Genomic DNA, 17,534 nt, shown 5'->3' with positions numbered 1-17,534 from the left:
CCCTATTAACATTCTCATCCCATCACATGAATTAATATTATTTTGTTTTGCTATCATTTTAATGGAAGCCAAACTGAGTTTTTTTTTTTAATTACCTTTCATGATTAAAATAGGGTGAGTAATTGTAGTGGCCCTCAGATTTATTTTAAAGTCTCTCTTGGAAATGTTTGCAAACCAGTTCTGTTTCATCTGGAAAAATGACATTGCCTTTTATGATTCATGGTCATCCCTGGTCATGACCCCCTTGGGAATAGAAGGAATAGAAATAGAAATAGAAGGAATAGAAACTTTAAAGATGTTTTAAGTGTCCTGACTGCCTCGGTCACTATGGCTGCATAACATACTACTCCACAATTCAGTGGTGTAAGAAATGAGAATATTAATTCTGTTCACGAATCCACAGTCTGGTGAGGGCTTGCAGGAACAAGCTCATCTCTGGCATCAGGTAAGGTGGTTCAAAGATGGGCGCTGGAATTCTCTGAAGTCTCACACATGTGTGTGCAGTTGGTGCCGACTGACAGCTGAGATCATGCCTGGGGTGTCGGCCAGAACCACCCACATGTGGTGTGGCTTCCTCACAACACGGCAGCTAGGCTCCAAGGAGAAGAGTGGAGAGATACAGACAGAGAACCAGTCACATAGCATCTCTTCCACCGCATTCCCTTTGTCAAGGCAGTACAAGAGGAGGAGCAATGGCTTCTTGATAGGGAGTCACCAGGTTCTGGGAGAGTATGGGACCAGAAATGGGATCAGAAATATTGCTGAACCAATTTTAGAAAAATGCAGTCTGCCATATTAACGTAAATCATTAATACCTGAGTTTGGGAGAGCATGGTCCCAAAGTTCAAAATTTCTGTTTCTGTACTTTGAAACTCATTTTCTTCTCTTTTCCTTTTTTTTTTTTTAAGATTTTATTTATTTGGGGGCAGGAGAGAGAGAGGGAGATGGCGAGCATGATCGGGGCAGTGGGGCAGAGGGAGTAGCAGACTCCCTGCCAAGCGGGGAGCCCAATGTGGGACTCGATCCCAGGACTCTGGGATCATGACCTGAGCTGAAGGCAGACACTTAACCAACTGAGCCACGCAGGTGCCCAGAAATTCATTTTCCAAGTCATCCAACAACAATTCTAGACTCTGTTCCATTTCTAAAAGTAAGGAGATAGAATGTCAGTCTTCCACTCCCAAATGAGGTACTACACCTCCACCCTACATCCAGGCTACAAGCTCACCCTTATCAGTGTGGCATTGTCTATTAAGATAGTTTCCTGGGGCACCTGGGTGGCTCAGTCGGTTGAGCAGCTGCCTTCGGCTCAGATGGTGATACCCAGGTCCTGGGATCAAACCCCACATGGGGCTCCCTGCTTAGAGGAGACTGCTTCTCCCTCTCCTAATTGTGCTCTCTCTCAATCTGTCAAATAAAGAAATAAAATTTTTTAAAAAATATATTTCCTATCTTTTGGAAGCCATCTATCCTGATCTTAATATGGTTCTCCACCATGACCCAACTTCCCATTGAACTCTAACCTGATCGCCTCTGAGCTTGTGAGTAGTCTTTCCTATAAATATTCCCCAAACATTCCATGAGCATTCCTAAATGTGGATTTTCCTTCTTATTGCCTCGCTTGATTAACTGATTGACCTCAACTACACAGGTATCTTGGATTGCGTTCTGAACCTGTTGTCTTTGATTTTGAGTCTGTGGAGGACACCCCAGGCTTGAACATTTGTTCCAAGCCTGTGGGAAGACTGTCCTTCCCATGACTTCCTTTTGCCCCCAGCCAGCCCTGCACCAGCCACCTGTCAGTCAGCCATTCTTACCTGCCTTCTTCCTGCTCTCTGCTGCTGAAGCACATACTCTGCCCTTCAAGGAGCCGGACCAAATGAAAAGAAATAACTGAATTTTCCAGATGATCAATGCTCGTCCCTCTGATCATTAAAAGCTTTCTTGTCTTAGCCAGTAGGGGTTAAAAAAAAAAAAAAGAAAAGAAAAGAAATCTAAGATTTCTACACAATATCCTTCTTAAACATAATATCCAGAATAAACTTGACCAATTTTTCATGGTAACAAACTGTCCCCATCACTGTTCTTTCTTGCTAAACGCACTGCTATCACAATGAGAAAGAAAGAAAAAGAGAAACATACTGTAACCTTTTTGCTCCCAGAAACCTAATTTCTAGAAAAGATTAATATTCTATGTTATCCTCTGATAGCAGATTAATTTTATGATTAAAATAAATACAAACTCTGCCTTATCCAGTTCAGATGTGCAAAAATATATAATGTTTTTATTTTCTATAATAACTTTACTTCCTTATGAGCCCCATTCCCACAAGTAGGAGGTGAAAACAGGGACAGATATGGAGATTAAACAGAAGCTTGTCTCAGTCTGTTCCATTTAAAACCGGTCTTAGTATAGGTTGTCTCTGAGGCTTGCAGCAGTTTTCCCCAACCCCATCTCCCATTTCTCAGTGGAGATAGCATCTATGCGGAGCGGTGCACACTTTCTGTTGGTAAAAGGAGAAAGAGGCCCCTGACCCTCTGGGACCTCTATACCTAGTTCTACTGAGAACTGACTAGTCTTAACTAGCCAAGCCAACAGGATCTGTCTGGTGTCTACTGAATATGGCTGGTGAAACTCACAGCCTCTTCCCTGTGGGTCAAATCTTGGTGATCTTCATTTGTTGTCTGTTGATGCCAATGCCTTGAGAGCCATCTGTCGTCTGATCCTTGGCTAGAGCATCGATCCTAAAGTATGTGCTGTGGGATCACCTGGGTTGGTAATCTTGAGGACTGGGGAACCAGTTTCCTACTCTCCACGCAGCTCCCCTCTGTGGGGTCCCACTCCTTGTGGAAGTGAGGGAACCACTATCTTCGGCCCTTTGCCTGGACATTGCATTTTGCCTTTTCCACTTACCACTTGGCAATGCCATGTTACCCTAACTCCATGCTAACCTGGGGGCCTGATGAAGAAGTTTGAATTGCCTGGGCCCTACCAAGATCTCCTGTGCTGAGAGTTTCCCAAACCTCAGAGTTGTTTCTTCACCCCCTTAATATTTCCGAGGGGCACAAGGAGACCAGAACCCCATCCAATCTCTCTCTCTCTCTCTCTCTCTCTCTCTCTCTCCCTCTCTCCCTCCCTCCCTGCCATCTCTGCCCCAACCCTCCCCTCGGCCTCTTCTTCCAGGCTTTCCTGTCTAGTCATGCAGTAGAAGACACCCTTCACTCAGATCCGCCTTTGATTGTGGTTTTGAATAAACTTGGTGGTCTTGAGTCTAACGGGCTTGCCTCTTGATGCATGTGTAAGAAGAGCATTTGTGTTTGGTGCTTAATGAAACCTCCCTGTTTTCTTTCCCTCAACAAGCCAGGATTTCATACCTTTTGTTTTGCCAAGACTTTAAGAAGTCAGTACTTTTGGGGCACCTGGGTGGCTCAGTCGGCTGATTGTCCGACTCTTGGTTTTGGCTCAGGTCATGATCTCAGGGTCATGAACAGAGAGTCTGCGTGGGATTCTCTCTCCTTCTGCCCCTCCTGCTTGTGCTTATGCTTGCTCACACACTCTTTAAAATAAACAAATCAATCCTTAAAAAATAAAAATAATAAAATAAAAACTCAATATTGAGATTTAAAGCTGAACAATAATGCCTTTGTTCTGGGCTTTACCCACCTGCACGTACTGTCTAAATGCAGCCCTGTCTACTAGAACTTCCTGTGATGGTGGGAATGTTCTGCCTGCCCCACCAAACTGTGTGGTCACTAGCCACAAGCAGCTACTGAGCACTGGAAACATGGGTAATGTGACAGAGGACCGAACTGTTCATTTCATTTTAATTAGTTTAGATCACAACATGGCTAGTGGCTGTATTGGACCATGAGAAAAAAACCAGCAAACTTCACAGCACAGACCCCGGGGACAGAAAAAGTACAGTGAAAGAAGCTGGCTGGGGAGAGGGTGGTGGGGTTATACACACTGGGGAGGGTCTGTGCTATGGTGAGTGCTGTGACGTGTGTAAACCTGGTGATTCACAGACCTGTACCTCTGGGGCTAATAATACATTACATGTTAATTTAAAAATTTAATTAAAAAAAAAAAGAAAAAGAAGCTGGCTCACAAAGCCCTCAGCAATACTGTCTCCGTCACACAATCTGTTGCTCTGTTAAAAAGTACTTTTGGGGGGGTGCCTGGATGGCTCAGATGGTTAAGTGTCTACCTTTGGCTCAGGTCATGACCTCCAGGTCCTGGGATCGAGCCCTATGCCAGGCTCCCTGCTCAAGGAAATTCTGCTTCTCCCTCTTCCTCTGCTTCTCCCATCTGCTGGTGCTCTTGCTCTCTCTCAATGAATTAACAAAATCTTAAAAAAAAAAAAAAAAGAGTACTTTTTGGTGTCAGGAATGATATAGAATGTTATGGCCGATTTCTGTTTCTGCTAGCATCTGCAGATTTTATTCAAAGAATACTGAGTCCACTAAAATTGTTTTATAGAAGAAATCAAGGCTGATAATAGCAAACATTTATAGAAAATTTGGTATTGTGGTTCTCTTTAGGAGAAGGATCGAGAGCTTGAAATTAGAAACATCTATACTAGTCGGATACTTAAAAATTTACATGACAAAGAAGATTATCCAAAAGGTACATTTTAATTACTTTTGGTCCAAATCTATTTTTAAGGATGTAGTTGTATTTTTCTACTTTATATCATGCAAATAATGGATATTTTAAAAATTGTCTTACTAGGTATTGAAACATGTTGTGATTCTAGAAGAATAATGAGCTGTGGGACATGGTGGAACCAGTAGGCGGGCAAAGACACGCTCCCCTGCCCCTCCAGCCTCTGCCAAGTGCCCACGTGTCCTTCCTGCAGGCGGGCCAGGAGCCCCACTTTCCGGCTGGGAGCAAAATGTCTGCCAGACAGTGAACTGAGCACATCTGCTGGCCAGTGTGTGGGTTTTTAAAATCATCATTTAGGTACAATTTGCCTAAGTAAAATGCACCCATTTTCAGTGTGCATTTCGGCAGGTTTTGACAAAAGCTGCTATGCGTGTGACCAGCAGCCCGGTCAGTATAGAATCTCCCCCTCCTCCTGAGGCAAACACTGATTTCCTGTCAGAGCAGCTTCCTTCGCCCACTCTGGAACTTCCTGAATGGAGTCACAGCAGGTGCTCTTCTGTGTCGGCTTCTTCTGGTCAGACTAATGCTTTTGAGACTCACCCGTGTTGCTGCTGCCATCTCGTTTGTACCTTTTCATTGCTGAGTCGTATTTTCCCTTCAAGACGGGTCATACTTATCCACCCCTCCGCCAAGATCTAACAGCATAAGACTCATCAAAAGAGCTACGATAGGAACACTCACCCCTGGTTTGGTAGAAAAAGCCACTCCGTGCTTACTTGGTTTTTGTTGCTGGGTTGTTTTTTTTTTTTTTTTTAACTGAAATTCAATTAATTAACGTATGGTATATTATTAGTTTCCGAGGTAGAGTTCATTGATTCATTAGTCTTATATAACACCCAGTGTTCATTATCCCACATGCCCTCCTAATGCCCATCACCCACTTACCCCTTCCCCCCCACCCTCATCCCCTCCAGCAACCCTCGGTTGGTTTCTTATGATTAAGAGTATCTTGTGATTTTTCTCCCTCTCTGATTTCATCTTGTTTTATCTTTCCCTCTCTCCAACTATGATCCTCTGTCTTATTTCTTAAATTCCACGGTGAGATAGAATTGTCTTTCTCTGATTGACTTATTTCACTTAGTATAATCCCCTCTAGTTCCATCCATGTCATTGCAAATGGCAACATTTCATTCTTTTGATGGCTGAGTAGTATTCCATTGTGTATAAATACATCTTTATCCATTTATCTGCTGATGGAAATCTGGGCTTTTTCCATAGTTTGGCTATTGTGGACATTGCTGCTATAAACATTCGGGTGCACATGCCCATTCCGATCACTACATTAGTGTCTTTGGAATAAATACCCGGTAGTACGATTGCTGGGTCATAGGGTAGTTCTATTTTCAACTTTTTGAGGACCCTCCATGCTGTTTTCCAGAGTGGCTGCACCAGCTTGCATTCCCACCAACACTGTAGAAGGGTCCCCCTTTCTCCACATCCTCGACAACAGCTGTCATTTCCTGACTTGTTAATTGTAGCCATTCTGACCAGTGTGAGGTGGGATCTCACTGTGGTTTTGATTTGTATTTCCCTGATGCCAAGCGATGTTGAGCATTTTTTCATGTGTCTATTGGCCATTTGTATGTCTTCTTTGAAGAAATGTGTTTGTTGTCTTCTGCCCACTTCTTTATTTTTTTAATTATTTTTTATTAACATATAATGTATTATTAGCCCCAGGGATACAGGTCTGTGAACCATCAGTTCTGCCCATTTCTTGACTGGATTATTGTTCTTTGGGTATTAAGTTTGGTAAATTCTTTATAGATTTTGGATACTAGCCCTTTCTCTGATAAGATACTTGCAAATACTTTCTCCCATTCTGTTCGTTGTCTTTTGGTTTTGTCAACTGTTTCTTTTACTGTGCAAAAGCTTTTTAACTTGATAAAGTCCCAATAGTTCATTTTTGCTTTTGTTTCCCTTGCCTTTGGAGACATGTCTAGCAAGTTTCTGCACCCAAATCACAAAGGTTGCTTCCTGTGTCCTTCTCTGGGATTTTGATGGATTCCTGTCTCAAATTTAAGTCTTTCATCCATTTTGAGTCTATTTTGGGGTATGGTGTAAGGAAATGGTCCTTCTTATGTATGTGGTTGTCCAATTTTCCTAACACCATTTGTTGAAAAGACTGTCTTTTTTCCATTGGATATTCTTTCCCACTCTGTCAAGGATTAATTGACTACAGTTTAAGGGTCCATTTCTGGGTTCTCCATTCTGTTCCACTGACCTATGTGTCAGTTTTTGTGCCAGTACCATGCTGTCTTGATGATTACAGCTTTCTGATACAGCTTGAAGTCCAGAATTGTGATGCCACCAGCTTTCGTCTTCTTTTTCAACATTCCTTTGGCCATTCAGGGTCTTCTCCGGTTCCATACAAATTGTATGATTATTTGTTCCAGCTCTGTGGAAAAAGTTGATGCTGTTTTGATAGTGATTGCATTGAATGTGTAGATTGCTCTAGGTAACATAGACATTTTAACAATATGTGTTCTTCTAATCCAGGAGCATGGTATCATTTTCCAGTTCTTTATGACTTCCTCAATTTTTTTCATGAGTGCTCTATAGTTTTCTAAGTACATATCCTTTGCCTACTTGGTTAGGTTTATTCCGAGCTATCTTAGGGCTTTTGGTGCAATTGTAAATGGGATCAACTCCTTGATTTCTCTTTCTTCTGTCTCATTGTTAGTGTATAGAAATGCAACTGATTTCTGTGACTTGATTTTATATCCTGCCACTTTGCTGAATTCCTGTATGAGCTCTAGCAATTTGGGGGTCAAGTGTTTTGGATTTTCTGTGTAGAGTATCATATCATCTGTATCTGCGCTTACTTTTAAAGGCAACAAGCCTTCCTTTGTTTGCTTCTGCTTTGTAATTCAGAATAATGGCCAGCAGAGATGACCATACCAACCACGGAGTCATTTAAATGGGACCACACTTTGAGGAAACTGTAGATTTAGTGGCAGGCTCTAGTGACAGTAATCAGTCTAAGCTTTGGTAACTAAGGTCACTGCCACAGGAAGTCAGGAAGTCACTGTGGCTCACTGCCTCTGGACTGAGGTCCGTGCAGGGTGTGTCCTCCAACAGAGCGCCCTCCTAGCCTAAAGCCTCCTTGTTTTGGAGTCTAACACTGTGACACCCACAACCTTTGCAGTCCAAAATAAGACAAAACAGGTGAAATGGTAGGGGGAAAGGGAACTGACAAATGTTATCCATATATTGAAAAAAAGTTTTATATGTCTGTACATTTCCTTACACTACAAACTTCAATGTTATTTTAGATCTAAAATCAATGTTGCTTCCACATGTGAAATGTTTCTGACATATAATGTACCTGTTCTATAGTTTCTTCGACCAAATCTGTACAAGCAGACAGAAGCTTTTCACTGACAAGTATGAAACACCAGGAAACCCAAAAATCAGAAGATGTTCCATCTTTGACAGCTAAGGTACAACAGATTTGAGTTCTTGCAGTGTCTGAACCTATCTTTGTGAAAACAGTATACACAGTCTCTTATTCCCCATGAAAAGCATTTGTATTCATTGAACAAAAAACAATTTAAAATTATGTATACCCCCCCAAAAAAATGTGTTTTGCTGCTTTTCAAAATTATAGGGTAAAAAGACAACTGGAAACATTGGTCAGAAAGAAAAATCAACTGAAATAACCTGTGCAATTCCTCACCCTATCAGCAAAGTTGCAAACCAAGAGGATTCCAAGAGCAAATATGAAGGTAATTTTAACCACTTTTAAAAGTTTCCTTTACTCTTACTTGATTTAAGTTATGAATTATTCTGTGTGTGTGTGTGTGTGAGAGAGAGAGAGAGAGAGAAAGAAAGTATACATAAGGGGAGCCTGAGTGGCTCAGTTCATTAAGCCTCAGACTCTTGATTTTAGTTCAGGTCATGGTCCCAGCGACCTGGGCTCGAGCCCTGCACTGGCCTCCCCACAGAGAGAGGAGAACCTGCTTCTCCCTCTCTGCAGCTCCCCCTGCTTGTGCTCTCTCTCCGTCAAATAAATAACATCTTTATTAAAAAATTAATAAAAGTACACAAAAACATATACACTGTAAAGAACTATTAGGAATGAACACCTCTGTAGCCACTACCATGCTTAATACTAGGACCTCACAGCGTTCCCCAGAACACCTGGGAGCGCTCCCGAAGTACAGCCCGCGCCCCTCACCCACCAGAAATCACCACCACCTTCGGCTTTATGGACCTCGTTCCCTCCTTGTTCCTCACAACGCGCATCCTTAAATTGTATGTTCAGTTTCGGCACACTGAGCAGCAAACCCAAACCCAGCTCAGTAAGCGGCAACGGCCCTGCTAACGAAGACTTTGAACGCAGACTCCAGGGAGAAGATGCAGAGACTCGGGCTTCAGCTTCCCTGGATGTCCCCAGCCAAACCAGGCTGCAGCGCACGGCGGCGAGGGCATCACCTTCACTGGGCCGGGCAGGTCAGGCCAAGGACGCCGGGCGCCCAGGAGGTCTGCGGAGCGGGCATCTTGGTGCCAGGCCTCAGGGCTTCAGCCTCTGCCTCCAGCCCGGGCCCGTCCACCGGTGGCACGCAGCTGTGGTGCTGGCACCTGCCCTTCCCCGCAGGCTCCTGCTGCCCCGTTCTCTGCGAAGACTTCTGGCTCCTAAGCCACGTGCTCCTCGTCGCTGCCTGCGGTGCGCGCGGAGAGCGCACGGTCCCGCCAGCTGCCCGAGGATGGGTGCGCGCAAGGCCGGTGTGCGCGCCTTCACCCGACCCGGCGCGACGCGGCCGTCACACCTAGAAACTGGCCGGAAAGTCTAGGTTGGAGATCTTTTACCTCCTGAATTTCATTATCTCTTTTAAAGATGTGTATTTAGACGGAGTGGACACGCGAGTGGGGCTGGGGGCAGAGGGAGAGAGAGCATCTCGGGCAGAGCCCCGCGGAGCCGGACCGTGACTGACGGGAAATCCGGAGGCCAAGCCTGAACCGACGCTGCCACCGAGGCGCGCGCCCTCCGGAATTTTGAAGCCCCCGCCCCGCGGCGTCCAAGTTCAACTACTGCCCCCGGGAACGTGCCCGCGCCCCACGGCCCGGCAACGCACGCGCTGCGGCAAGTCCCCCCGGCCCCGGGCTCCCCGGCGGAGCCGGCGGGCTTCAGGAGAGGCCGTGCGCGGCCACCGCATCAGCCGGGGTCTCCGGATACGCTCCAACGACACGAGCTTGGCGGGGCTCGCTGCGCGCCGCCGCATCTGGGACAGGAGCTGACGACTCCGCTCTCCGTTCCGTCTGGGGTCCGCGGTCTGCGGTCCGCGGAGCGGCTAGTCCGCGTCCATCATTGTGCCGGGGAGCTTATCCCTTCGGCAACGACTGCTCCTCGAGCGCACACTGTGTCCGGCGGCTCCGGGCACCGCGGCTGCAGCAGGGACGACCAGACGTCGTCCTCGTGCGCTTCTGTTCCCGCGGGAAGGACGAACGCCGCATGAAACAAGGCGTGCGGCGCCTCTGAGCGCGGTGACGCTGCCGAGAAGGACGACACCGAGGGCAGGGCAGGGCGGCTACGGTGGGGCTGGGGGGAGGAGCGACCGAGCGGACACCCGGGACACCTGCGACGGGCATTCCCGGCGAAGAGCGTGGGCCCCGGAGACACAGCGCAGAGGGACGGAGTTTGAAAGTGACCAGGACGCGCGTCTTCCGTGCAGGTTTCCGCAGAAGGTGTGCACGTCTGTACCTGCAGCAGCCCTTCCTCGTAAGAGGCGAGGCTGAGGGCAGGGCTTCCTAAGTGCTGGTAAGGAACGGAAAGGGTCACGTCCAAAAGACTTTTCACTTAACATCGGATGGTGACCCTCCCTCCCCTGTCAGTCCATGCGTACTGCCCCGAGTTTGTAATAGCTTATGACATCTTATAATAGCTGCCCCGAGTCCCATGGACTGTGCATGCCTTTTCTTTACCCCTGACCCCTTGACACACATGTAGGATGTTTCCTTGTTACCAAACCATGCTGCAGTTCACATCTTTATACCTACTCTTGTGTATTTTTATGAAGTTTGGTTCTAGAAGTGAAGTTGTTGGAGCTCAGAGTATGTTCACTTAAATTATGATAGATACAGGGGCACGTAGCTGGCGAGGTCAGTTGGGCACCTGACTCTTGGTTTCAGCTCATGATCTCAGGGTCCTGAGACTGAGCCCTGGGTCAGGCTCCGCACAGCGGGGAGTCTGCTTGAGATTCTCTCCATCCCTCTGCCTCTGCCCCTCCTCGCCACCGCCCCCCATGCAGCATGCGCGTTCTCGCTCTAAAAAAAAAAAAAAAAATTTTTTTGATAGTTCAAACTGCCATCCAAAAAAAGCTTGTACCAGGGTGCCTGGGTGGCTCAGTGGGTTAAAGCCTTTGCTTTAGGTCATGATCCCAGGGTCCTGGGATCGAGCCCCACATCAGGCTCTCTGCTCAGCAGGGAGCCTGCTTCCCCCTCTCTCTCTCTGCCTGCCTCTCTGCCTACTTGTGATCTCTGTCTGCCAAATAAATAAATAAAATCTTAAAAAAAAAAAAAAAAAAGCTTGTACCAATTGACACACTCACCAATGGGGAACAAAAGTTCCAATTTCCCCATATTCTCCCCAAATCTAGAAACTATCTGCCAATTTGGAGGGGGGGGGGGAGTATCATTGTTTTAATGACACTCTGTCGCCTAGCAGTGATGAGCATCCTCTGACAACTTCTTAGCAAATGCATGTTTCTTTTGGCTTTGTAATTCTTATTTGGTATGTTCTAGGAAAGTAGGACATTTCAAGCTTGTTCCCAGCCCCTTCCCCTGTATTCTCGTGCGGAATGCAGGTTATGCTCATGTGCCTGTCCGATGTCAGTAAGTGTGCTCAGCATGCCTTCTTGAAATAGAAATCCGCTCATTTTAAAGACCACTAAGTAAACTATTTTTTGAATATAGATTTATCGAAGGAAGAGGAACATTTGGAAGAACCACCACCTCTGGAGAATACCGGAAGACAGAGAGAGAAGAAAGAAGATCAAGAAAAGAAAACCACTCCAGTGAAAGAGGAAGAACTACCACCAAAAAGAATTCAGGTAACTCATCCTGAACGGGAAGGCAAGCAGGAAGACGACGCGGGGAAAGAAAAGTTCAAAAGAAGTCTCCAAATAAACGACACGGACAAGACGCCTGGTAAAAATGCTGCTGCAAGTATCAAGATCCCCTTCAGACAGAGAAAGCATTACTCGTTCACAGACGCCATCGAGAACCTGCATCACGGGCTCCCTGCCTCTGGCGGGCGGGTCAGCGCGGGAGTGACGAGAGGCGGCCTAAGCACCAGCAAGCCTTGCAGGAACTCAGAAGGCCTGAAGCCAGAACATTCTGTGAGCGGGTACGAACCCTCTTTTGGCCAGTCCTCCCGAACAAAAGCAAAAGATGCTTTCAGAGATAAGAAAAACAGTCTGATGGAAGAACTCTTTGGGTCAGGCTATGTCTTTAATCATGACCAGACCAGCACGGCTGCTCCTCAACAGGCTGACGAGACCCTGGAAAGTAAAAAGACGCACCATCTACCTCCCGGTCAGGCCTCCGCCAGCAACGCTTTCGGAGATTCTAAAGTAACTATGGTAAAGTCCATTAAGTCGTCTTCACCTACAGAAGGAAAAAGAAAAATAATTATTTGAATATAATCAATATCCTAATACATTCTGGTATCATATTCGCATTCTTATGTGCCTTTAATCTCATAATGTTAGTGTGTGTCTGCGTGGGTTTCTGTCCTTGAACTGACTTTGGATAATTAAGGTTTTGTTATAACCTAATTTTAAAAATCCACTGTGTATTAGCCAATGACATTTCAAATATAAAACTGTATCTTTTTTCCCTATACCTGAAACATGTCCATTATCTTTTGGAAGACTGACTTATTCCATGGCTTTAATATTCTGTGAGACTCCATGACTCGTTAGTCCAAGTCAGTCAGCCAAGGGTCATACATCTCACATACGTAGGAATGTTCACAGCAATTGAATTGTGTTTTAACTAAAAAAACATGGAAGCAGTTTTGAAAGAGAAGATTCTATTAAAAAAAAAAAAGGCACAGTGATTACCAACAGTTCTATGAAAATTATTTTTGAGTGTTCTCCAATTTAGCTAAACTGCCTTTGTGATGACTCTCTCCTTGTCTACACCTGAGATTCACTATTTTTATTTCTATTTGTTACATACCTATACCATGTCCTTTTTCCTGTTAATATTGCCATAAAAGAGCACCAGGCATAGGAGTGTGCACTCCAGTGAGCTGCTCTATCCTAACACTCCATTGCACTGACAGCATCTCTTATCGGAACTAGACGGGGCTTCACTCCCAGCACTAATCATTTTATTTACCTTCATTTATTTTTAAGGGCAACTTATTTACAATGTGGACCATGCTATTTCCAAAAAGGTTTATGGATTGGTGTGTAATATGAGCACTTTAAAAAACTGAGAATAGTAAAATAAAACTTTTAAAAGAAAGTGAAAACCATGGTGGGAAAACAATTGTATTTAAAACCAAAGAGGAGATAAACACTGTAAGGGCCTAAGCTTTGATCTTTACGAAAACCACAGAGGGGAACAGAGACGGAAGGGGAGAGAGGGAAGGAGGGAGGAGCGTTAGGTGTCCCGTAGGCTCCTAAGGGGAGATACGCAAATGCCCGTCAAGTGACATGAATGCCTGCCCTAAATTCTGAAGAAATTTACTAAAAGGATTTTTAAAAATGATATATAGAATAATATTCCAGTGTTGCAATGTCTACTTGCTTTATAGCAGGGTTAGGATTTTTCAAGGGATCTTTTCTTATGCCTACCCACAAGAGCATAAAAAAAAAAAAAGAGCATAAACCATAAGGGTCTGACTCTAGATCTCGGCTGGGGTCTTGATCTCAGGGTTGTGAGTTCAAGCCCCACGTTGGTCTCCACACTGGGCATGGAGCCTACTTAAGAAAAAAAGAGAGCTCTAGGCTGGCAGTACCCCCAAGGGCAGTAGAAATGCAAACTATCTCTAGAAAAACCTGTCCTTGACCCAGGCCTCAAGAAATTCCCACAAGATAGTTAAAACAAAAATTAAAAACAACAACAACAAAAAAAAAACACCCACATACATGCAGTCCAAAAAATGATAAGACACAAGAAAACAATGTGCTAAGAGAACCAACAGGCACAACAGATATCAGGTTCAGATCTGCAAAGGCTCTACATGTTGGAATTATTATATACAGAAAATAAACACGTTTAAAGAAATAAAAAGTTTCTGAAAATATGAATGAAAAGAACAAGAACGCAGCACATGTGACAAAACATAAAAGACATACATATAATCATTTAATTTAAATTAACTCTATAGGGTGCCTGGGTGGCTCAGTGGGTTAAAGCCTCTGCCTTCGGCTCAGGTCATGATCTCAGGGTCCTGGGATCGAGCCCCACATTGGGCTCTCTGCTCAGTGGGGAGCCTGCTTCCCCCTCTCTCTCTCTGCCTGCCTCTCTGCCTACTTGTAATCTCTCTGTAAAATAAATCTTTAAAAAAATAAAAAATAAAAAAATAAATTAACTCTATAAATGGGCTTCACAGCAGATGAACCCAGAACTCAGAGAGCAGAAAGATCTGAAGAAATGATCAGCATCGAAGCAGAGAGAGCAGAGAAATGATGTGAGGGGAGTTTTACAGGCACGCACAGATGAAAAGGGCTGAACTAGTATGTAATCCGAGCTTCTGAAGAAGAGAGAAGAGAGAATGGAGCAGGGCTAAGTCTCTAAAGAGATAAAGGGTGAAAAATACTGATTCAGAAACTCCAATAAATTCCAACAAAATAAGTAGAAATAGAAGCAAAACGAAACTCACACCTGGCTAGGCATGAAGACTGCCAAGCAGTTTCTTGACGAAGGGAAAATCTTAAGACTGTAAGGGCCTGCCCCTCCCAGAGGAACTTGCTTGAGGACCCGGGATGTAGGGGCGGGGCAGGCCAGGTGGAGACGTCCAATCGGTGCGGGATGTGTATGTCCACTAGGGTGAATTGAGATCCGATTGGCCACCTGTATAGGGGTGGGGCTCAACCGACCGCATAAAGGTTGCTGTGCGAGGCTAGCAGGAGAGGAGGAGAGCTGTGAGGGGAGCAGAAGGTAGAGTCCACAGGAAGGCGGAGTGGAGGAGCTGTAACAGCTCTTGTAAGAGCTATAGCCGCCGCCTGCAGCTTCCAGCCGCCTGCAGCCTCCAGCTGCCTGCAGCTTCCAGCGGCCCCGCCTTCAGCAGCCCCGAGCTGCAGCCTCTGGCAGTTGCGCTGATGGCAGTCCCGAGACACCAGCAGTCCAGTGGTCAGCCGTCCCGACGCCTGCAGCCTCTAGACGCCAGCGGTCCCGAGACACCAGTAATCCAGCGGCCCAGCAGTCAGTGTTCAGCGGTCCCGAGACACCAGTGGTCCAGCGGTCCAGCAGTCAGCGGTCCTGACGCCTGCAGCCCCTGGATGCCAGCGGTCCCGAGACGCCAGCAGCCCTGAGATGCCAACGGCCCCTAGCCGCCAGCAGCCTCAATGCCTCGCCACCCCAAGCCTCGAGCGGCCTTGTCCGCAGTGGTGGCTTCCTCTGGGTGGCAGCCTTGTCCACAGCGGTGGCTTCCTCTGGGTGGCAGCCTTGTCAGAGTGGCATCGTGGGGAGCAGAGTCTGTGTCATCCGGGTTGTCCTCCTTGTCATCGTCGCGGTCATTGCCTCTTCGTCGTCGGGAGCAGCCTCGTCCGGGAAGCGGTCTTGTCCAGAATGGCCTCTTCTTGGGAGCGACCTTGTCTGGGGAGCGACCTCATGGAGCAGCGGCCTCATCTTGGGAGTGGCCTCTTCTTGGGAGCGGCTCCGATCATGGAGCGGCCTCATCTGCGGAGCAGGCTCATCTAGAGCAGCCTCGTCCGGAGCGGCCTTCTTGGGAGTGACCTTGTCGGGATCATCGTCATCGCCTTTTCGTAAGAGATAGCCCTGACCGGTCAGTTTGATTCTTGATGCTTGGCGCGAAATAAAGTTTTATTTGACCTTTGCTTTGTATCAGTCTCGTGCCTTTGATCATGGACCCTAACAAAGACCAACCACGGAAAAAGGCAGCGTATTGTCAAAGGAACCACTGTACTACTCATCGGTCATGACAGTAAGGCAGAGAACAGTGGGCTGCCAACAGGACAGCCATGACCTAGAACCGCACACCCTCCAGTATTATTCCAGAAGAAGGAAGAGGCAGGACACGTTTTCAGAGCCTCACTAATGTGAAGATCAGGTAACCTTTTCTGTAAAGGGCCAGAGAGTAATCACTTGGGCTTCACAGGCCACCTTACCCTCTGTAACACCTTCATGACACCACTGGAAGGTGGAAACAGCCACAGGCGATACACAAACAAAACAGGCCTGGCTGAGTTCTTTTTTGTTTGTTTGTTTGTTTAAAGAATTTATTTATTTGACAGAGAGTTAGAGAAAGAGAGAGAGCACAAGTGGGGGGAGCAGCAGAGGGAGAGGGGGGAAGCAGGCCCCCCGCTGAGCAGGGAGCCCGATGCGGGACTCGATCCCAGGATCCTGGGATCATGACCTGAGCCAAAGGCAGAGGCTTAAGCAACTGAGCCACCCAGGTGCCCCAGGCCTGGCCGAGTTCTAATACCATGAACCAAGTGCAGCCTGCCGCCTCACTCCTGTTCGGACTGACAGACCGCAGGGAGAACTTGTTTGAGATAAAAGGTCTCTTGTGCGAGCGAGAGAGTGGTGAATGTGTAGTCCTAAACATCGCGGTTTTACACCATCTCTTGTGGGGTCACAGAGAGGGAACACAAGGCTGAGGCATCATACGTATGATGACAAGCACCTCGTGCATCGGGGGGAAGGGCTGACATTCAAGTGTTGACTCACACTGCTGCAGAGGGGAGGAAAGCATTAAGCATGGACAAATTTCCGAGTGTTAAAACAAAAATTGAGTAACTTCAAAATTTAATGGGGAGGACGGGAAAAAAAAAAAAAAAAAAAGGCAAGCGTGAGATACAGATAATACCTCCTGGCCTCTGCCCAGGCTCCCGGCACAGAGCTCTGAAACCCCAGTAACTCCCTGTGGTAAGAGCAGTCGGAGCACCTTTTGTTCTGGGTATTTGGTCTCTGACCTCTTCCTGACACAGGGCTCTGGAAACCCTGCTAATTTCCTAGGTGATGGGCATGTCTTTTGTTCTAAGAGGTGACTCCAGGTGGGCTCCTGGATAGGGGCTGGTCACCAGAAAGACCACACTGGGATTAGAAGGTTGGAACTTTCAGCCCCACCCCATACTCTTGAGTGGGGAGAAGGGCTGAAAGTGGAGTCGATGACCCCCGGATGCCCATCTGAGGAAGCCTCCATAAAATCCCAGCAGCATGGGGTTGGGAGAGCTTCTGGGTTGAACACGTGGGGGCACCAGGAGAATGGCATCCCTGGAGATGGCGTGGAAGGTCCACGCCCTTCCTACACACCTTGCCCTAAGGATCCCCTCCATGTGCTGGCTATCAATCATTTATCATATCCTTTCATCATAAACTGGTAAACGGAGGAACTGGCTTTTCTGAATTCCATGAGCTGCTCTAGCAAATTAATCAAACCTGAGGAAGAGGTCATGGGAACCTCTGATTTATAACTGGTTGGTCAGAAGCACAGCCTGGACTTCCTGGTAACAGGTAGCCCAGCAAATAAAGATGCATAGGATGCATTTTTAAGACAAAGATGTGAGTAAGACAGCCAATAACTCTAACCCAATGGACACATACAAGAAGACAACTTAAAACTTGTATTTTTTATCACAAATGGAGCATTTGCAAAAATTTTATCCTAATATATTTTAAAGTTGAGAAGAAATGGATAAATCCTACACTAATTTTCCTACATCAAGAAAAA

At 46.3% G+C, this 17,534-nt stretch overlaps 1 protein-coding gene across 11 annotated transcripts in view; it reads left to right on the top strand.

Annotated features, from left to right (window-relative positions):
* Window positions 1-13,353, top strand: part of LCA5L (lebercilin LCA5 like) — a 41,178-nt gene extending 27,825 nt beyond the window's left edge. For all 11 annotated transcript variants that reach the window (XM_032355250.1, XM_032355173.1, XM_032355234.1 and 8 more), the window contains 4 exons: window positions 4,543-4,627; window positions 8,003-8,106; window positions 8,274-8,391; window positions 11,579-13,353. In XM_032355250.1, coding sequence (XP_032211141.1) covers window positions 4,543-4,627; window positions 8,003-8,106; window positions 8,274-8,391; window positions 11,579-12,303 — 1,032 coding nt within the window. In that variant the 3' untranslated portion in view covers window positions 12,304-13,353. The remainder of the gene's footprint in view (window positions 1-4,542; window positions 4,628-8,002; window positions 8,107-8,273; window positions 8,392-11,578) is intronic.
* Window positions 13,354-17,534: the final 4,181 nt, after the last annotated feature.

This window comes from Mustela erminea, chromosome 1, assembly GCF_009829155.1.
Source record: "Mustela erminea isolate mMusErm1 chromosome 1, mMusErm1.Pri, whole genome shotgun sequence".
Taxonomy (NCBI): domain Eukaryota; kingdom Metazoa; phylum Chordata; class Mammalia; order Carnivora; family Mustelidae; genus Mustela; species Mustela erminea.
This window is presented reverse-complemented; position numbering and strand designations above follow the sequence as displayed.